Here is a 15,302-nt window from a genome sequence, read left to right as displayed (position 1 = left end):
CTTTCTCTTCCTCTTCTAATATAGAAAGATTTTGAATCTAATTTTTCTTTCAATAACCAGTTTGGCTTATCCCTTGGGCTTCCAGCAACCCTAACTCCTCTGGTAGAAAATTCTTCCACCTCTTGGTTTCACTTACTTCCTCTCCACTCTGAGGGATCCAGGAGAGTGGTGTCTAGTACTTAAAAAATTGTCTTCAATTCTTTCTAGCATTTTCCAGCTTATTTGGTTCCACAATATACACATAAAATGTGCATCAACTTTAATCTTACCTATGCCTCATTAGCCGCTCCTGGTCCTTAATAGATTCGCTGCCCTCCTTTAACAACCAGTTTTGGACTTGTGCAACATCACAATGTTGAGGGATTTGATTGTTTTCCGGTACGTTATGTAGTTGTTTTGCAAGTATTCTCTATTTAAGAAATGTGTGTATTACATATATATAATTTTTTTTATGTTTCCCCGAAATAAAACCATTTAAATTCCTATATTTTATAAATGCTTATTTCTGTTTAATTGTATTTACATCTATTTTGAATCCATTAAAGACACAGACAAGTTAACCAAAATTAAGATTTATCTCTCTGAAAATAAAAGGTAAACATTTCAGTTTATTTGTCCACCTATTCTAAATAAGGTAAATAAAAATATGCAGGAAGCAGAGAAGAAACACTGGGTACAGAATGAAGTGGGGAAAATACAGAATACTTAGAAATATAGTGAAGTCTTTCTCGTTTGTATTTAACCCTTTTATCTTTAGGACATACATTTGCAAACACTCATATAAATACACTTTTCTCATTTCGATCCAAACCTCTTGACCCTAAAATCTGAATTCACACAAGCGCGCGCACACACACACACACATACACACATCTTTGAGTCAAAAATCTAAAGGAAGTCACTATCCATAACCATTCACTCTACACCCAGTCATTCTATTTCACATTCAAGAACAACATTTTTACTGAATGAATACAGGTGCTCATGTATGAATACAAACACAGAGTGTACATATTCTTGAATCACTGTAGAACACTACAGGTATTTATTGTTCTTTTCCTATAGCTCAAACTATTTTAGCTTTCAACTTAAGAATCTTTCTGCCACAAGAGATGTTTATTATTGGCCTTAGCTCTGGGGGAAACAATACATCTGACTAGCAATTTAATTATTGAATTATGCCAGCTACCACTGGTGTGTTGATAGATGACCCAGTCCCTTTCCCATTCTTGGCCAAATATAGCAAAATTCAAATATTGTTTATTCCTACTCTAAATTTTCACTTGGAAAAAATAGTCAATTATTTTGTCAATAATAAAGGGTCAAAATATGATTAAAAGAACACTCTACATATAAACAAGAATTTCTTCCAAACTCTGTGTAAATAAACCAAATTTAAGTATTGAACTTACTTGTTCTCTTAGATAGTTTCTCTCAAAGTCTAATTTTAAACTGGTAAGATATTGCCTGTACTTATTCAATTCTCTCAAGGTACATACAACCTACAAACAAAAATGAAAACACATGGATATTTAAAAAAATGTTAAGTATGTTAATAATATATAAATATTTTAAATATATTCTTTAAATCATTAAATTGATTTAAAAATCACTTTAATAGCAGTGACATAAAATTCAATGACATTTTGGCATAAAGAGTAATAAACTGCTAACAATCTTGTAAGTAGTATCTCTCAGCATTTGTTAATCAGCAAGAAATTTCTATCCAAAAACATTACTTAGGCTGAGGCAGGAGTATCTCTTAAGGTCAGGAGTTTGAGATGAGCCTGGGCAACATAGCAAGACCCCATCTCTAAAAAAAAAAAAAAAATTAACCAGCTCGGACGGCCTGTGTCTGTAGTCCCAGCTACTCAGGATGCTGATGCAGGAACACAGCTTTAGCCCAGGAGGTCCAGGCACCAGTGAGCCATGATTGCACCATTGCACTCCTGTGTAGGCAACAAAGTGAGAACCTGTCTCTAAAAAATATGTACATATTGCTTTATTAACATTACTTATATTGTAAAAGGAGTTTAGTCCATACAATTAGAGTTATCACAGTAATAATTTCAATTAGCTGTAACTGGATTATAATTTTAAGTGTAATAGCATTGTTCAACTCCAATAAGGATATACTCTATGAAGGTTCTAACAGATTGAATTTTGCTAAGTTTCTATTTCATCTCAAGATTTTAAAAATATATGGAACATAATTCTTGACAAGTATACAGTGCCGTTAAAGACAGAGAAAGAAGGCTATAATACATGTGGGAAAATTAATATATCTTTGTGTTCTCAAGTTATTTGTCAATAATCTTCTGGTATTACAAAGAAAAAATGTGAAGGAAGAAGTACGTTCATTTAGCAACAACTGTTATCTGATTTCTCTTGATTCAAATATGGAGAAATTGATAGAACTGCCTATTAAATATTGTCTCATGACCAAGTTAAAAGTGACACAGGCCCCCCAAGTGAGGTATAGAAACAAGTTTATATCATGTTTTAAAGTGTTTAATTGATTAAAAAAAGAAGTGATTTTCAACCCACTTTATTATTGCTGGTGATGTAGCCACCTTTCTTTAATCTCTTCAAAATATCTTTGCGCTTATAGTATGCTTTTAAATGTGGATCATGGAGGCTTTTATATTGGGTTTCCAAAAGTCGACAATAGGGATCAGTCAGGTTAAAACCATAAGAAGGTCGAAAAAGCTGCAAACACAGATTCAAAAATACGTAAAATTAATGTATTTTCACTTTAAATAATCTATCAAAATGATTAGAACATTCATTGAAAATAAAATGTGTCAGAAGAATCTGAAGTGGGGAAAAAGAGCCACAGAAAAATTGGAGTTGGGCATGTTTTCCTGCCTTTCCCTTCCTCTCTCCTTACCTGCATAAATTATCCCAAAGACTCACCTTCACCTAATCAGTTCCTCCTCTAATCCTCTTCAGCCCCTGACTCTCAGCCAAATAAGAAAAGAGCAGAGGAAAAGAAAGGGAATATATTTCTTTTCATACAGTTTGTTTTAAGGTACAAAGCCAACACTAGGATTCTCTTCTCCTCCTCCCTCTCTCAAATCAAAATATTCTATTCAAAACATAAAAGGATTAATAGTAAGTATGATTATATTTCAATCACCTTAAAATGAACAAAAAAACAGAAAATGTTTCATCAAAATTTATGAAAATAACTTTAACAAATAGTAGAAGCAAAACTTAGATGTTAACGATTTTGAGTTAAAGAGTCATTGCCTCTTGGGGCTTTTAATGCAAGAAACCAACAATCTCTGAGTGCTAGAGTAAGAAGAATACCTAAGGTCTATATTATGCAGTTCACCGTATTAAATAACCAATTTTAAAGAATATTGATAGAAATTGAAGTTTTTCTATTTGTGTGAAGACCAAATACGCCTTTAGGCAATAGTCATTAACATATAAAAGGAGGAAAAGATAATCAGTTACTAGTCATGTTTTTACATCTGCTGCATTAGAGAAAACAGCTGAGTTATTCAATCTCACCATGAATTAGCAAAGTGAGTTTTTGGTTTGAGTTCTGTTAGTTTTTCAATAGCAGGATGGTGATAATGGCTTATTGGGGGACCTCTGAAATAGAAAAAGTAGAGAATTAGAGTAGGAAATTGTGTTAATGTTTTTACATCCCTTTCTGTTTTAAGTTTGCTGGGCCAGAAAAACATAAGTTTTATAATAGTTCAAAATAATGTTAAATCAGGAATTGGCTCAGGAGACAGATAATTGGAGTATGTGAGTAATATGGGAAACCAGAGAGCATCTGCCCTGTTTTCCGGTATGAAATTCAATTTATACTACCACTACAACACTAAGCACCAATGCCGACATGTCTGGAGGCACCAATTTGTGACCTCTGTTTCCAGTCTAGCTGTAACCACAGATGCAGTCCAACTCCTGAACACTATGGCGTCTGACTGGGTTGGACCCTAATAAGAACTCTCGAAAGGTAGGTAGGAGAATGCTTTGCATATGGGTAAAAGGTAGATGAGAGGAACAAAATAAGGTACTAGCTCTTCCTTTGCATTTAAAAGTTTCTTTAAGTTTCTGACCTCTTGTTTAACATTAAACTTTAATTCCTTCCAAGGAGCCTAATCAGAAAACTAGATTACCTGATTACCAATGCTCTACTGAGAAGGCAAAGAAAGAACTCATAAAGGGGAAAGTCTTAAATTAAGTGACTCCACATACAAAGCCCAGATCTTTCCTGGAAGGGAAATAATCAATAATAATAAGTCAAGGAGTGGATTGAATATTTCTTTCAGATGTTGACATTTAGCTGTAAACTTTTTAAAAATGTTACCTTTTAGCTGTGACTTTTAGCATATGTTTCTCAAGACCAAACCTGAGCTACTGACCTGTAAACTAAGAATGCCTTTAAACAAATCCACTCATTTCAGCCAGAGTAACCTTTCTATTGACAATTAAAATAACTGGTTGCTCTTAAAATGTCAGTATTAACCATTACCTCATGAAGGAGAGTACACTGAAAGAGAAAATTCTTCAGAGAAACTAGTATGGTGCCCAATTATCATTAAATGAATAAATTTAGGGAGAATTAATGTAATAAACAATAGAGAGAACATCTTTTTGAAAAGCAGTAGACAAGTGAATTAATGGTCGACAGAGAAAATGGCAATAGAGTAAAAAGAATATATTTGAGGGAGGAGACAAAAGTCGCAGTTCTAAGTTTATACGCTAAAGAGGAATTATATCACCTGTAATGGAATAAATTTCAAGCACGTTTTTGCAAAGTTAGTTTGTGTTTGTGACTCAAATTGTGTGAAGTTGGTATATTTGTAGTTCACTTGCTCTAATCTAGTAGAACAGATTAGGTTTTTTTTAAGGGCAATTATACTTTTTTCAGAAACAAAACTTGTTTTAAGAAATCATGTTTATTTAGTGTGTTAGATTGACAGTATGCCCCCAAAATTCATATATAATCCTAACCTTCAATGTGATGGCCTTAGGAACTGGGGCCTTGGGGGATAATTAAGTCATAAGGGTGGAGTCCTCATCAAGAGAGATAATGTTCCTATAAAAGAGACCACAGGAAACTCTCTATCCTTCTTTCTACCATGCAGGGAGGTAATAATGAAAGGACTACAAAGGGCCCCCACCAGAACAACCATGCTGTTGTTCTGATCTTGGACTTCCAGCTCCAGAACAATGATAAATAAGTTATTTCTAAGCCACCCAGTCTATGGTACATTGTTATAACAGCCTGAACTGAATAAGACATTATGCAAGTATCAAATACCAAGGGGTTCTACTTATTTCTGATGACATCATAGACATTATAAGGGTAAGTGGGCCCCTTAGAATTCTTTCCTGTAGAACTTTTTGCAAAACTGATAAAAGCAACCAGTCAACAAGAATGTACTAAACCTCCTTCAGCATTGACTACTTAGTCAAAGGCTGGGGAGGTTTGGGGGTAGGTGTGGTGTTGAGGACTAAAAACATGAAAAGGCTTAAGGGAAGTATACACTATAATCCAGTATGATTAAGTATGGTTTGTATAAGTGAGATCATACAAATCAAGGGCAATGTGAACTCTAAACAAAAGTAAGTTAATGGTGGGCTATCACAGTTCAGAGAGTCTTGATAGCTCAGATTCATAGACTGGGGAGAAGAAGACAAGGTATGCCAGGTTTGGGGGCAAAGTTGACAAAATACATAAGTATTAGCACGGTATTTATGGGTAGGTGTGAAAGACTCAACTTGAAGAAGCTGAGCCTCTCTAGTTGGAAACAATACTGTATGGAAAGGCTGGGGCAAATTATGGAGTCTCTTCCTTATTGAGGCAGGGCTTTCTTTCATTAAAGTAAGGTTAAAGTACTAAACACATTAACTCATTTTAAGTCCCACTGTTTCGGTTCTTTTTTATTTTTCTCTATGTGTAAAATAGAATTCAACTCAAAACAAAATAATGTTTCCCGTAAAGGGAGTTTGGTCCAAGATACTGTCAGTTAAAATCGTAACACATAATTAAATGGCAGCTAGCACTAATAACCTTTCACCTTCTAAACATGTTTCTAAGTACATCAAAACTTACTATATAGGTATATATGAAGTTTTATTATAAGGAATATTAATATCATACCGTGAATTGTAAATTAAGGACTAAGAATCTAAACTTTCTGGAATATTATTATGTCCAAACCATATTAGATGAAAGTGCTTCATATGCATTCTAAACAATACCTTTGGTCAGATGTGGGATTTGTTTTTTCCTGTAAATGTTGATGCAAATTCCTTTAATGGATTTTGTATGATGCAGCCTCTGAATTGAATAGCAAGTAGTAAAGGGTAAAGGAAAGAAAGATGATAAAAACTTGTTCACCTTTTCACCGAAATTCGTAGTATAGAATACAGCATGGCTTCCTGGGATCACAGGCAGCTTGACCCCGAGAGGTAGGTCCAGTAGCTGAGCCGGTCCAACCCCTGCAAAGTGGGTTTTGTGCACGCCCTGTCAGACACAATTGGAGAGTTTTGTCTTTCCTTTTAGACAGTATTCGTTTAGTTTAGACCAATCTACTTCCACTGCAACCAAAGACTCCGAAGAATTACACAATCAGGGTTCGGGGCATTCTGAAGTCCTCCCATTTTCCCTGGTCACCAGCTCTCCTGGCGTCCCGCGCCTGCCAGTTGCGGCCAGTACAGTCCGAGCCACCACCACCGTCCCCGGGCGCCGCAAGAGGGCAGTCTCCTGAAGGGGGACAGTTGGGAGCCTCGCTACCCGCGTGTGGCGACCCCTGCCCCGCTCCCCAGCAGGCCTGCGGCCGCCAGAGGGCGACGCCGCCCAGCTTGAGGCCACTCACGTCTCCGCACTGCTGGGTGTCCGCAGCCAGGACGCTGGCGACGGTCTTGGTGACGGCGATATTGGCAGGCTTGGAGCAGGCGCCGAGGTACAGTTCCATGGCCGGCACGGGCCCCCTCAGCCTCTTCCTCACACGTCCCGCTCTCCTTCTCTCGCACCCCGTTGTCCCTCTGTCCCGACCTGACCAAGAATGGCCAGAACCCAACGACCGCAGCCCCGCCCCCCGCGTTCCAGGCTTCCAATGGTAGCGGCCCCAGAAGGGCGGTGGCCTCCTGAGGGGCGGCTCGCGCCAGTGCCTAGAGCGCCCTCTGGCTGGGAAAGTCCGTCCTAGAGGCCGGATCTGAGAGGAGCACAGTTGAAACTTCATCTTTCTCTGAAACCATCATCCCTTAGCCAATCCTAACGAAAAAGTATAAGCTTTGTTGGTGGGTAACTGGTTCATTTCCTCTGGCCTCCGAGGAGCCCTGTTTCGTTCAATAAAAATTCCCGAGTGATTGTTTTCGCCCTTTCTACATCTTCCCCCATAGGGGCCACACCCCAACCCCAGGCTCCCACAACTTCTTCCCACACCAGGTCCACAAGGCAGACGCGTTGGCTTCAGGAGTTCATTGCCTTCCTCCTGCCTCCTCTGTCCCCTAGGTTTCCTTCTCCTTTCTAGCGCTCTTTACCACTCTCCCACTGCCTCCTCTCTGCTCCTGCCGCTTGATCCTATTTAACTCTTTCTCCTCAACCATCCAGCCGAAATTTATAAAGTGCTTGACCCTTCTGGGCCAGTCATTGAGCTAGGCACTGGGTAGGACACAGCCGTGAGTAAAATATGGCCCCTGCCTGTAAGAAGCTAACTAGACTGGGAGTATTCTGAGGGCAGAGACAGTATGTGTCTAACCCACCTGTTGTTTAGACTTAGCTTCATACTTTCTTTGGGCCACTGCTGTTCTCTTTTATTTCTGGCCCGACTAGTAATAACAGTTACCATTTCTTGAGAATCTACTAGCTTACATATACTGTGCTAAACACCCTTTTAAACATTTATTTATTGTAATAGCCTTATCAATAATTACCCTTTATTTTTCAAAGATTGAGGAAGACTGACAATTGCTTTTAAATGGTGGCTCCTGAGACTGTTTTCTTAATCAGTGCACTCTTCTCTCTTTGTTGTAATTTCACACATGTGCTTAGGACTCTTAAATTTGAAATCTAAGCTTGGGATATAGTCTATTGCCAGCTTCCATATGGATATCCCACAGTCATCTTAAATTCAGTCTACTCAGATCTCAACACACACACACCCTTCACCAAACCAGGAAAAAAGCAAAGGCTTCTTCCTGCATTTTCCATCTCAGTGACAATACCAAAGTCTACCCAAGCCAAACTAAGGAATGCTTCCACATACTCCTTTTTCCCCTTTTCTACCATGTTTAGTTGGTCCCTAAGTCCCACTAATTTTATCACTAAAATTAATTTGCCTCATTCTATCTACTCCTACTTTACTCTCTTGGTTAAGCTGCTAATCATTCTTTGCTTATTTGCACCATTGCCACAGCCTTATAACATCTCCCTGCCACCCTCTATCCCAGCAATCCATCTTATATCAATTTGATTTTTGATGGCAAACTGACCATTTATCTTCCTCACTTTAAACTCCCAACTGCCCTCAGCACAAAGTGTGTAATAGCCTCTGTTACTTGGTGTCTGTATCAGTTTCTTATTGCTAGCAAATCACCACAAACTTAGTGGCTTAAATTACCACAAATATATTATCTTACAGTGATGGAGGTTAGTAGTCCAAAGTGAATCTCACTGGGCTGAAACCAGTGTATTGGAAGTGCTGTGTTTTTTCTGGAAGCTCTAGATCACAGCCTATGTTCTTGACCTTTCCAGCTTCTAGAAGCTGCCTCTTCCTCACAGGTTAAATCTGGCAATGTAGCATCTTCAAATCTCTCTCTGACTCAGACCTCTGCCTCCTTCTCTTCTATACAATTAAAGAATCTTTGTGATTACATAGGGTCCATCTAGGTTATCCATGCTAATTTATCTATCTTAATATCAGCTGATCAGCAACCTTAATTCCATTAGCAATCTTAATTCCTCCTTGCTATGAAATAGTCACATACTCAGTCTTGGAAATGAAGACATAGACATCTTTGGGGTACTATTATACTACCTTGCACAGCCCTGTTTTTGTCCGTTTCTGAGACATAACTCCCCTATACTACCTCTCAGAATTGAACCTCAAAAGACACCAAACTGTTTGTGGTTAGTTCTCTACATGGGCCCTGCTTATTCATGCATGATTCTGCATCTTTGTTTATGCCGTCCCCTCTGTCTGACAGCCCCTTTCAATTCACTGCTTGGCTAATTTCAATCAGCCTTTAAAACAACTCAAGTGTTACACCTCCAGGAAGTTTTTCTGACTTTCTAAGCTTTTGACATATTCTCTCTCTCTGTGCTTTCTTCCATCTTAACATTTCCACATTACAGCAAGAATATCTGTTTACCTGTCAGTCTCCCTTTACTAGAATATAAATTCCTTTAGGGCAGGGGTTGGCTTATTCGACTTGTATGCACAGCACCTAGCATAGTGCTGAGCAAGCACTTAGTGAGCACTAAGTAAAATTTTGTTTCCTGACCTAGTCAGACATGAATGAGAACCCACTGAAAACTTTTAAGCTAATTATTGTTCTAGAAGAACACCCTGGCAACAATTTTGAAGGTGGATTTATGGGGATGAGAATAAAGATCTGGGAGACTTCATGATTTGTAGACATGCAGAGAATGGATTTGAGAAAATTTTAAGAAGAAAACTTTCAAAACTTTGAGCTCTTCCTCTTCTCACCTACTTTTAAAGGAACAGAGTTGGTGGGAATCATTGCTGTGAGAAGCTGACGGTGGTGGATGACAAGCTTGAATTTCCAGAGGAAATAGGTAAGCCAGAAAAAATGAATTCTCAAAAAAATGAAAGAAAAATCCACATCAAATAGGTGAGTTCTATTTATAAGGAAAGCAAATGGAAAAGAAGAAGTCTACAGTGTAGATAAAATATCTATGACATTTATATGTAAAGGAGAATTTGTTGTATTCTTGGAAAAGTTAGAGGAGTATTATGAACATTGTTCATTATGAACTCAGTTCATAAAACTGAGGTTTTATGAACATTGGGGTATTTTCGGAGACTTTATTGTCCTTTTCTACATAACAAACCGTTTCCAAAATTTAGTAACTTTAAACAATGATTTATTACTTCTCACAGTTCTCTGGGTTTGCTGGTGTTGTTTGGGTTTGCTGGTGCTGTTTGGGTTTGCATTTGCTTAGCTAGGGCTGGATCATCTAGGATGGCTTCACTCACATGTCTGGGCTCTCAGACAAAAACAAACAGGCTGGAATGATTGAGATGACTGGATCACTGTCTACATGTATTCTTTTCATTCTCCAGGAAGTTAGGCAATATGGTTTTACATTTTAGTTTCAAGACTTCCAGCATCAAGACTGAATAAACATTAATGTGCTTATGTGCTTCTGAAGTATTTACTCACATCACGTTTGTTATTGTCCGACATAGAAGGAAACTAGCTACATAAAGACATGGATACACTAAGGCTCCCATTCATAGGGCTCATTGCCTCAGAAATCTACCAAAGATCACTCTCTGATCAAATGATTCACATTCCTTCTATATTCAAAACACACTTACCTCTCCTAAGACTACCAAGAGTCTCATTCAGTAATGTGATTAGGCTTAAAAATTTAGTGTTTTGTAATCTACAATTATGTCCATGGACAGCTATTTGAATACTGCCTGTATGAATTCAAAGGCCTATGAACTAAAAAACAAGTTGGGTTAATAATCTATATGTGAAAAACCAATTTCTCCAAAACCTTAGGCTTAAAGCAACATTAATTACTTATTGTGTCTAGTGGTTTCTCTTTGGGTTTGGAGATTCAGATGAGGCACAGAGGAGACAGTTGCTCTCTGTTCTATGATGTTTGGAACTTCAGCTGACAGACTTGAAGACTAATAGCTGGAATCAGCTCCTTCAAAGTTATAGGAGAAAATTTTCTCCTTTTGGGTCTTACTTTTGAGAACTGTTAGAGAAGACCAGAAGAGACCTCAGTTTAGGATTAATTATTGCTTTATTCTCCACACTCCACCCAATGACTCATCCCATCGAAGCTTTTCCAGCCTAGCTGGTGGGAACAGGTAATGTTTACAGCTGTTGGTGAAAGCCCAGTACTATCTCTTTTGAGTGATTATTTTCCATGGCATATGGTAGTTTTCTCACAGTGTTCTGACAAATAGGCAGGAAATACTCAACGACAATTCTCCACACATCTTGAAAGTTCTTGTTCCATGCAGCTGTCCTCTCTCTACTTTGCTTTTGCATACTCTAATTATATCTGCCTTCCTGGGCTCTGGGTTCTGTCTCCTGAACTCAGGGAGTCAGATAAGCTCCATCTGGATTCTCCCTCCTTATGCTGTGGTTTGAAAGTTCTCTCAAGTTTTATCAATATGCCTCACCTCTTTTGTTTATTGTTTTTCAGAGATCATTGACCATTCTCTGATCTAGTGTGTTGAAAATTATTGCTTCATATATTTTGTTTGTTTTTAGATGTTTCAGGGCATATCTTCTCCATGGTACTCTGTCTTGAGAGGAAATACAACTCAATTTTGCTTGTGATAATCAGTGTAGAGTTTTTAATTCTTTAGCTAATAATTATTTTATTTGGAGAAAATCCTGCATATATGAATGTTAGTAGATGTTCAATCCACTTTTTACTGAAATTAAGATGGGGCATATATTTTCATTTGGCATGCCTTGGAGGAGGGTCAAGGGCATGTGACTTTGTCTGAAAAGGAATTAATTCAAAGACTCTTGTACAGCTAAGGACCATGAAGTCAGGGTTAATGTCTGGTTACAGCACAAGCAAAAACATTTTAATCCAACTACATCTGTGGCTTTATGTTGTGTTTCCATTTTCCTCAACTTGGATTATTTCAGACCTTCTTAAATATTCTCTGAGCTTTCTCAAATATTTTCTCTCTAGGTTAGCCAGGCTGGTTTTCTATTACTTTCAACCCAAAGTCCTAGCTTATATAATAATCACTGTACTCCCAGGTTTTCCTCATTTTTATTTATCATTTCTTAATGTAACTATATAAGCAGAATATTTAAATGTTTGGGTTTTACCACCTCCTTATGTCTAACTGAGAAATAAAATACAAGATCTTTCGGATCCTCTGTTGGTCAGGATTTTCAAGAAAAACAGAACCAACAGGGGATATGTGTTTATGTGTCTGTGTGTGTGTATATTCCTCTCTATATATACTGAGAGCTGTCTACATATGCCAGTAGCCCAGCAAGCTGAGAAAGAATTGCTGTTTGAACCCAAAGGCAGTCTGTTGGCAGAATTTCTCCTTGGTTGGGGGAAATTAGTACTTGTTATGTTAAGTCCTGCAACTGATTGGATGAGACCCACTCATATTGTGAAGGGCAATCTACTTGACTCAGTGTCCACTGTTTTAAATGTTAGTCTCATCCAGAAAACACCCTCATAGAAATATTCCAAATGTTAGACCAAATATCTGGGTGCTGGATCTCAGCCACAATGATATGTAGAATTAAACCTCACAGATCTCCATTTTTTGTCTATTTCATTAACCGGAGCTAATTTCTGAATCCAAAAAATAGAAATAATCGTTTTAATTTAGAAAAAGCATTCCAATTTAAGTTATACTCTTTAAAACACAATATTTAATTAATGAACTATTATGTTGATTCAATCTAGCCATAAACTTTTCCATTTATTTTAATTTGTATGTAGTTATATATACTATATGTAGTTATATATACTATACGTAGTTATGTATACCATATGTAGTTATATATACTTTCTTAATTTCTTGAATGCTTAAGGGTCCATTTGATTATTTTTGCTTTCATCTAATATTTGACATATATTCTTAATAATGCCACCTTTTAATTAATATTTGGTTGACTGATATCTCACAATAACCTTATCTCTTTTTTCTAAGCAAGGTATTTTTAAATTAAAAATAAAAAGTAAACTTTTGTTTAAAATTACTTGTCTACTTTATCTTATATTGTCCAGGTTCAATAATTTAACCTGACAGCTTAAAATAATTAATATTAATACATTCATCAGAAAGTAGACATAATAAAATGTTTTTGATATTACCTTGTAGTGATCATAATTCATTTAACAGTTAAAAAGGCAGTCTGCACATAAAGCATATCTAAAATTGCTAGTAATAGTAGCTAGTATATTGTAATGTAATAGAATTACTTATAGCAGAATAGACTGAAACTAAGAAACTTGAGGAATTGACATTAACATTCTAAAATGACAGAAAGTTTCAAAGGTTTTAAAGGATTTTTTCCAGAAATGTACAGTAATGATTACAATGTAAAATCTAAAAAAAAAAAAAAAAAGCCTGAGAAATAAATAGGAAAAGAAGAATAGATATATAAATCTATAATAATTAAGGCTGAACATTAACTAGATTAAGGTTCAATGCTATAAAGTTGGTATATGCAGATACAGTAAAGGGCATAGTAATATAAATTCCATCACAGAAATGTAAACACCACATTAGAAGAGTGTATTAGTTTCTTAGAGCTCCTGTAACAAAGTACCACAAGCTGGGTATCTGAAAATAACTGAAATTTATTTCCTCACAGTTCTGGAGATTAGAAGTCCAAAAATCCAGGTGTTGACAAGGCCATGGTCTCTCTGAAGGCTCTCTTGAAGAATCTTTTCTTATTTCTTCCCTGCTTTTGGTGATTGCTGGCAATCCTTGGCATTTCTTATGTCACTCTAATCTCTGCTTCTGTCTGCACATGGCTGCTTCTGTCTGTGTGTATCCATGTGTCCACATTTATCTTTTCTTACAGGGATACCAATCATAGGATTAGAGCCCATATTAATCTTGTATGGCCTTATTTTGGCCAGATTACATATCTAAATATTCTATTTCCAAATAACTTCACATTTTGAGGTTCTGAGTGTACATGAATTTTATGAGGATCCATTTAAGGACAAAGGGTGAGAGAACATCTTGCTGATGAGGTAAGATCGGTATATTGGCATGTCATTAAAGACTTTGTTAAGGATATCGATTTGACAGAGGACTCAAGAGTCTGTCTAGTAATAACAAAAATATAGATATCAGAATCTTCATGATGTATGTGAGTTTCTAAAGGATTCCAGAATCTGCAGAAGAGCAGATGGAACGAAACCACCAAGACTCGTTTAATTGATTCATTACGAGTACCTATTTTTTTGTATTTTTGGAAAATAACTCCTTTGATGATGTTTTATGTAGTTTTCAAATAATTATCATTGTTAAGAAAGACAAAATGAAAACTTATATTAAAAATATAGTTAGGAACCACACAGTACCCTTTGATAATATGAGGTATATATCTTTGCCAGCATCTCACTCTTTAAAGTACATTGCATTGTACTTTGCATTGCTTTGTAATATATTTATCTTAGTGGTGTAGAAAAACTGATACTGAACACAGATTTCTGACCTGTTAAGTAGTTCACACCTTAAATAAAGGGCCCAAATTAAATATTGGTTGGAAAACTTATTCATCTATTTTCTCTCTGTCTCTTCTGTCTCTCTATGCGTACGCGCGTGCGCACACACACACACACACACACACACGAAATATAAAATAAAAGGTAATGCTAAATACATTTTCAGTTCAAGCTTAAAATGTAAGGTAGTGAGACATATACCACATCATAAATGGAGAAAATTTCTTGGTAGTAAGAGACATTAAGAAAATATAGTGCAATTTTAATAGCACAGACTCAGGTGTAAGATTGCCTGTGTTTAAACCCTATTTATTTCAACTCTTGACTTGTTTCCTCATCTCTAAAATATCAAATCTTATGATATCATTGATTGGGTAGCATCAATGGGGACAATGATTTAGAGTGATCAGTCTGCCCGTCTCTGTGTAGTCCTGATCATTGTACCATGTTATGTTATGTAGCTTAAAATCACAGAAAGACGCTGAGGAGCTGGACTTTCTGTTTTCGATAGCTTTTTTTCTTTATAACTATTGGAATAAATTGCTCTTACAATCTCAGTCACTGTTATATATGTTAGGTGTTTGGGGGAAAAAAGTTTGAAAAATAGCTAGAAAATATCATCCAGCAAAATGAGTATTTTTGTTTTATTAATCAAATGGCTGCAGTTTGTTTTTACAATTTGTCGTATTTCCAAAAATATTATAAAACAAAATCTTTCTGCTTATTAACTTTATATATAAGTGAAGAGTAAGCAATTTACTGTTATATAATTAATTTCCAGTAAAACTATATTAATACAAATAATAACATGTCCCATTTACTCCTCAATAAGTCTACTGTAGTTAGGAAGCCTTTAAAATGGTTCCAAATTATCCCTGCCTTTTGATATTTA

General features: G+C 36.5%; 1 protein-coding gene across 1 annotated transcript in view; it reads right to left on the bottom strand.

Moving 5' to 3' along the window:
- Window positions 1-7,019, bottom strand: part of FSIP2 (fibrous sheath interacting protein 2) — a 94,740-nt gene extending 87,721 nt beyond the window's left edge. The window contains exons 1-5 of the mRNA XM_015432463.3: window positions 6,849-7,019; window positions 6,371-6,496; window positions 2,548-2,709; window positions 1,413-1,502; window positions 270-409 (exon numbers count right to left, since the gene is read on the bottom strand). Coding sequence (XP_015287949.3) covers window positions 270-409; window positions 1,413-1,502; window positions 2,548-2,709; window positions 6,371-6,496; window positions 6,849-6,947 — 617 coding nt within the window. The 5' untranslated portion in view covers window positions 6,948-7,019. The remainder of the gene's footprint in view (window positions 1-269; window positions 410-1,412; window positions 1,503-2,547; window positions 2,710-6,370; window positions 6,497-6,848) is intronic.
- Between the last annotated feature and the right edge of the window lie 8,283 nt (window positions 7,020-15,302).

The sequence above is a fragment of the Macaca fascicularis genome, chromosome 12, assembly GCF_037993035.2.
Source record: "Macaca fascicularis isolate 582-1 chromosome 12, T2T-MFA8v1.1".
Taxonomy (NCBI): Eukaryota; Metazoa; Chordata; class Mammalia; order Primates; family Cercopithecidae; genus Macaca; species Macaca fascicularis.
This window is presented reverse-complemented; position numbering and strand designations above follow the sequence as displayed.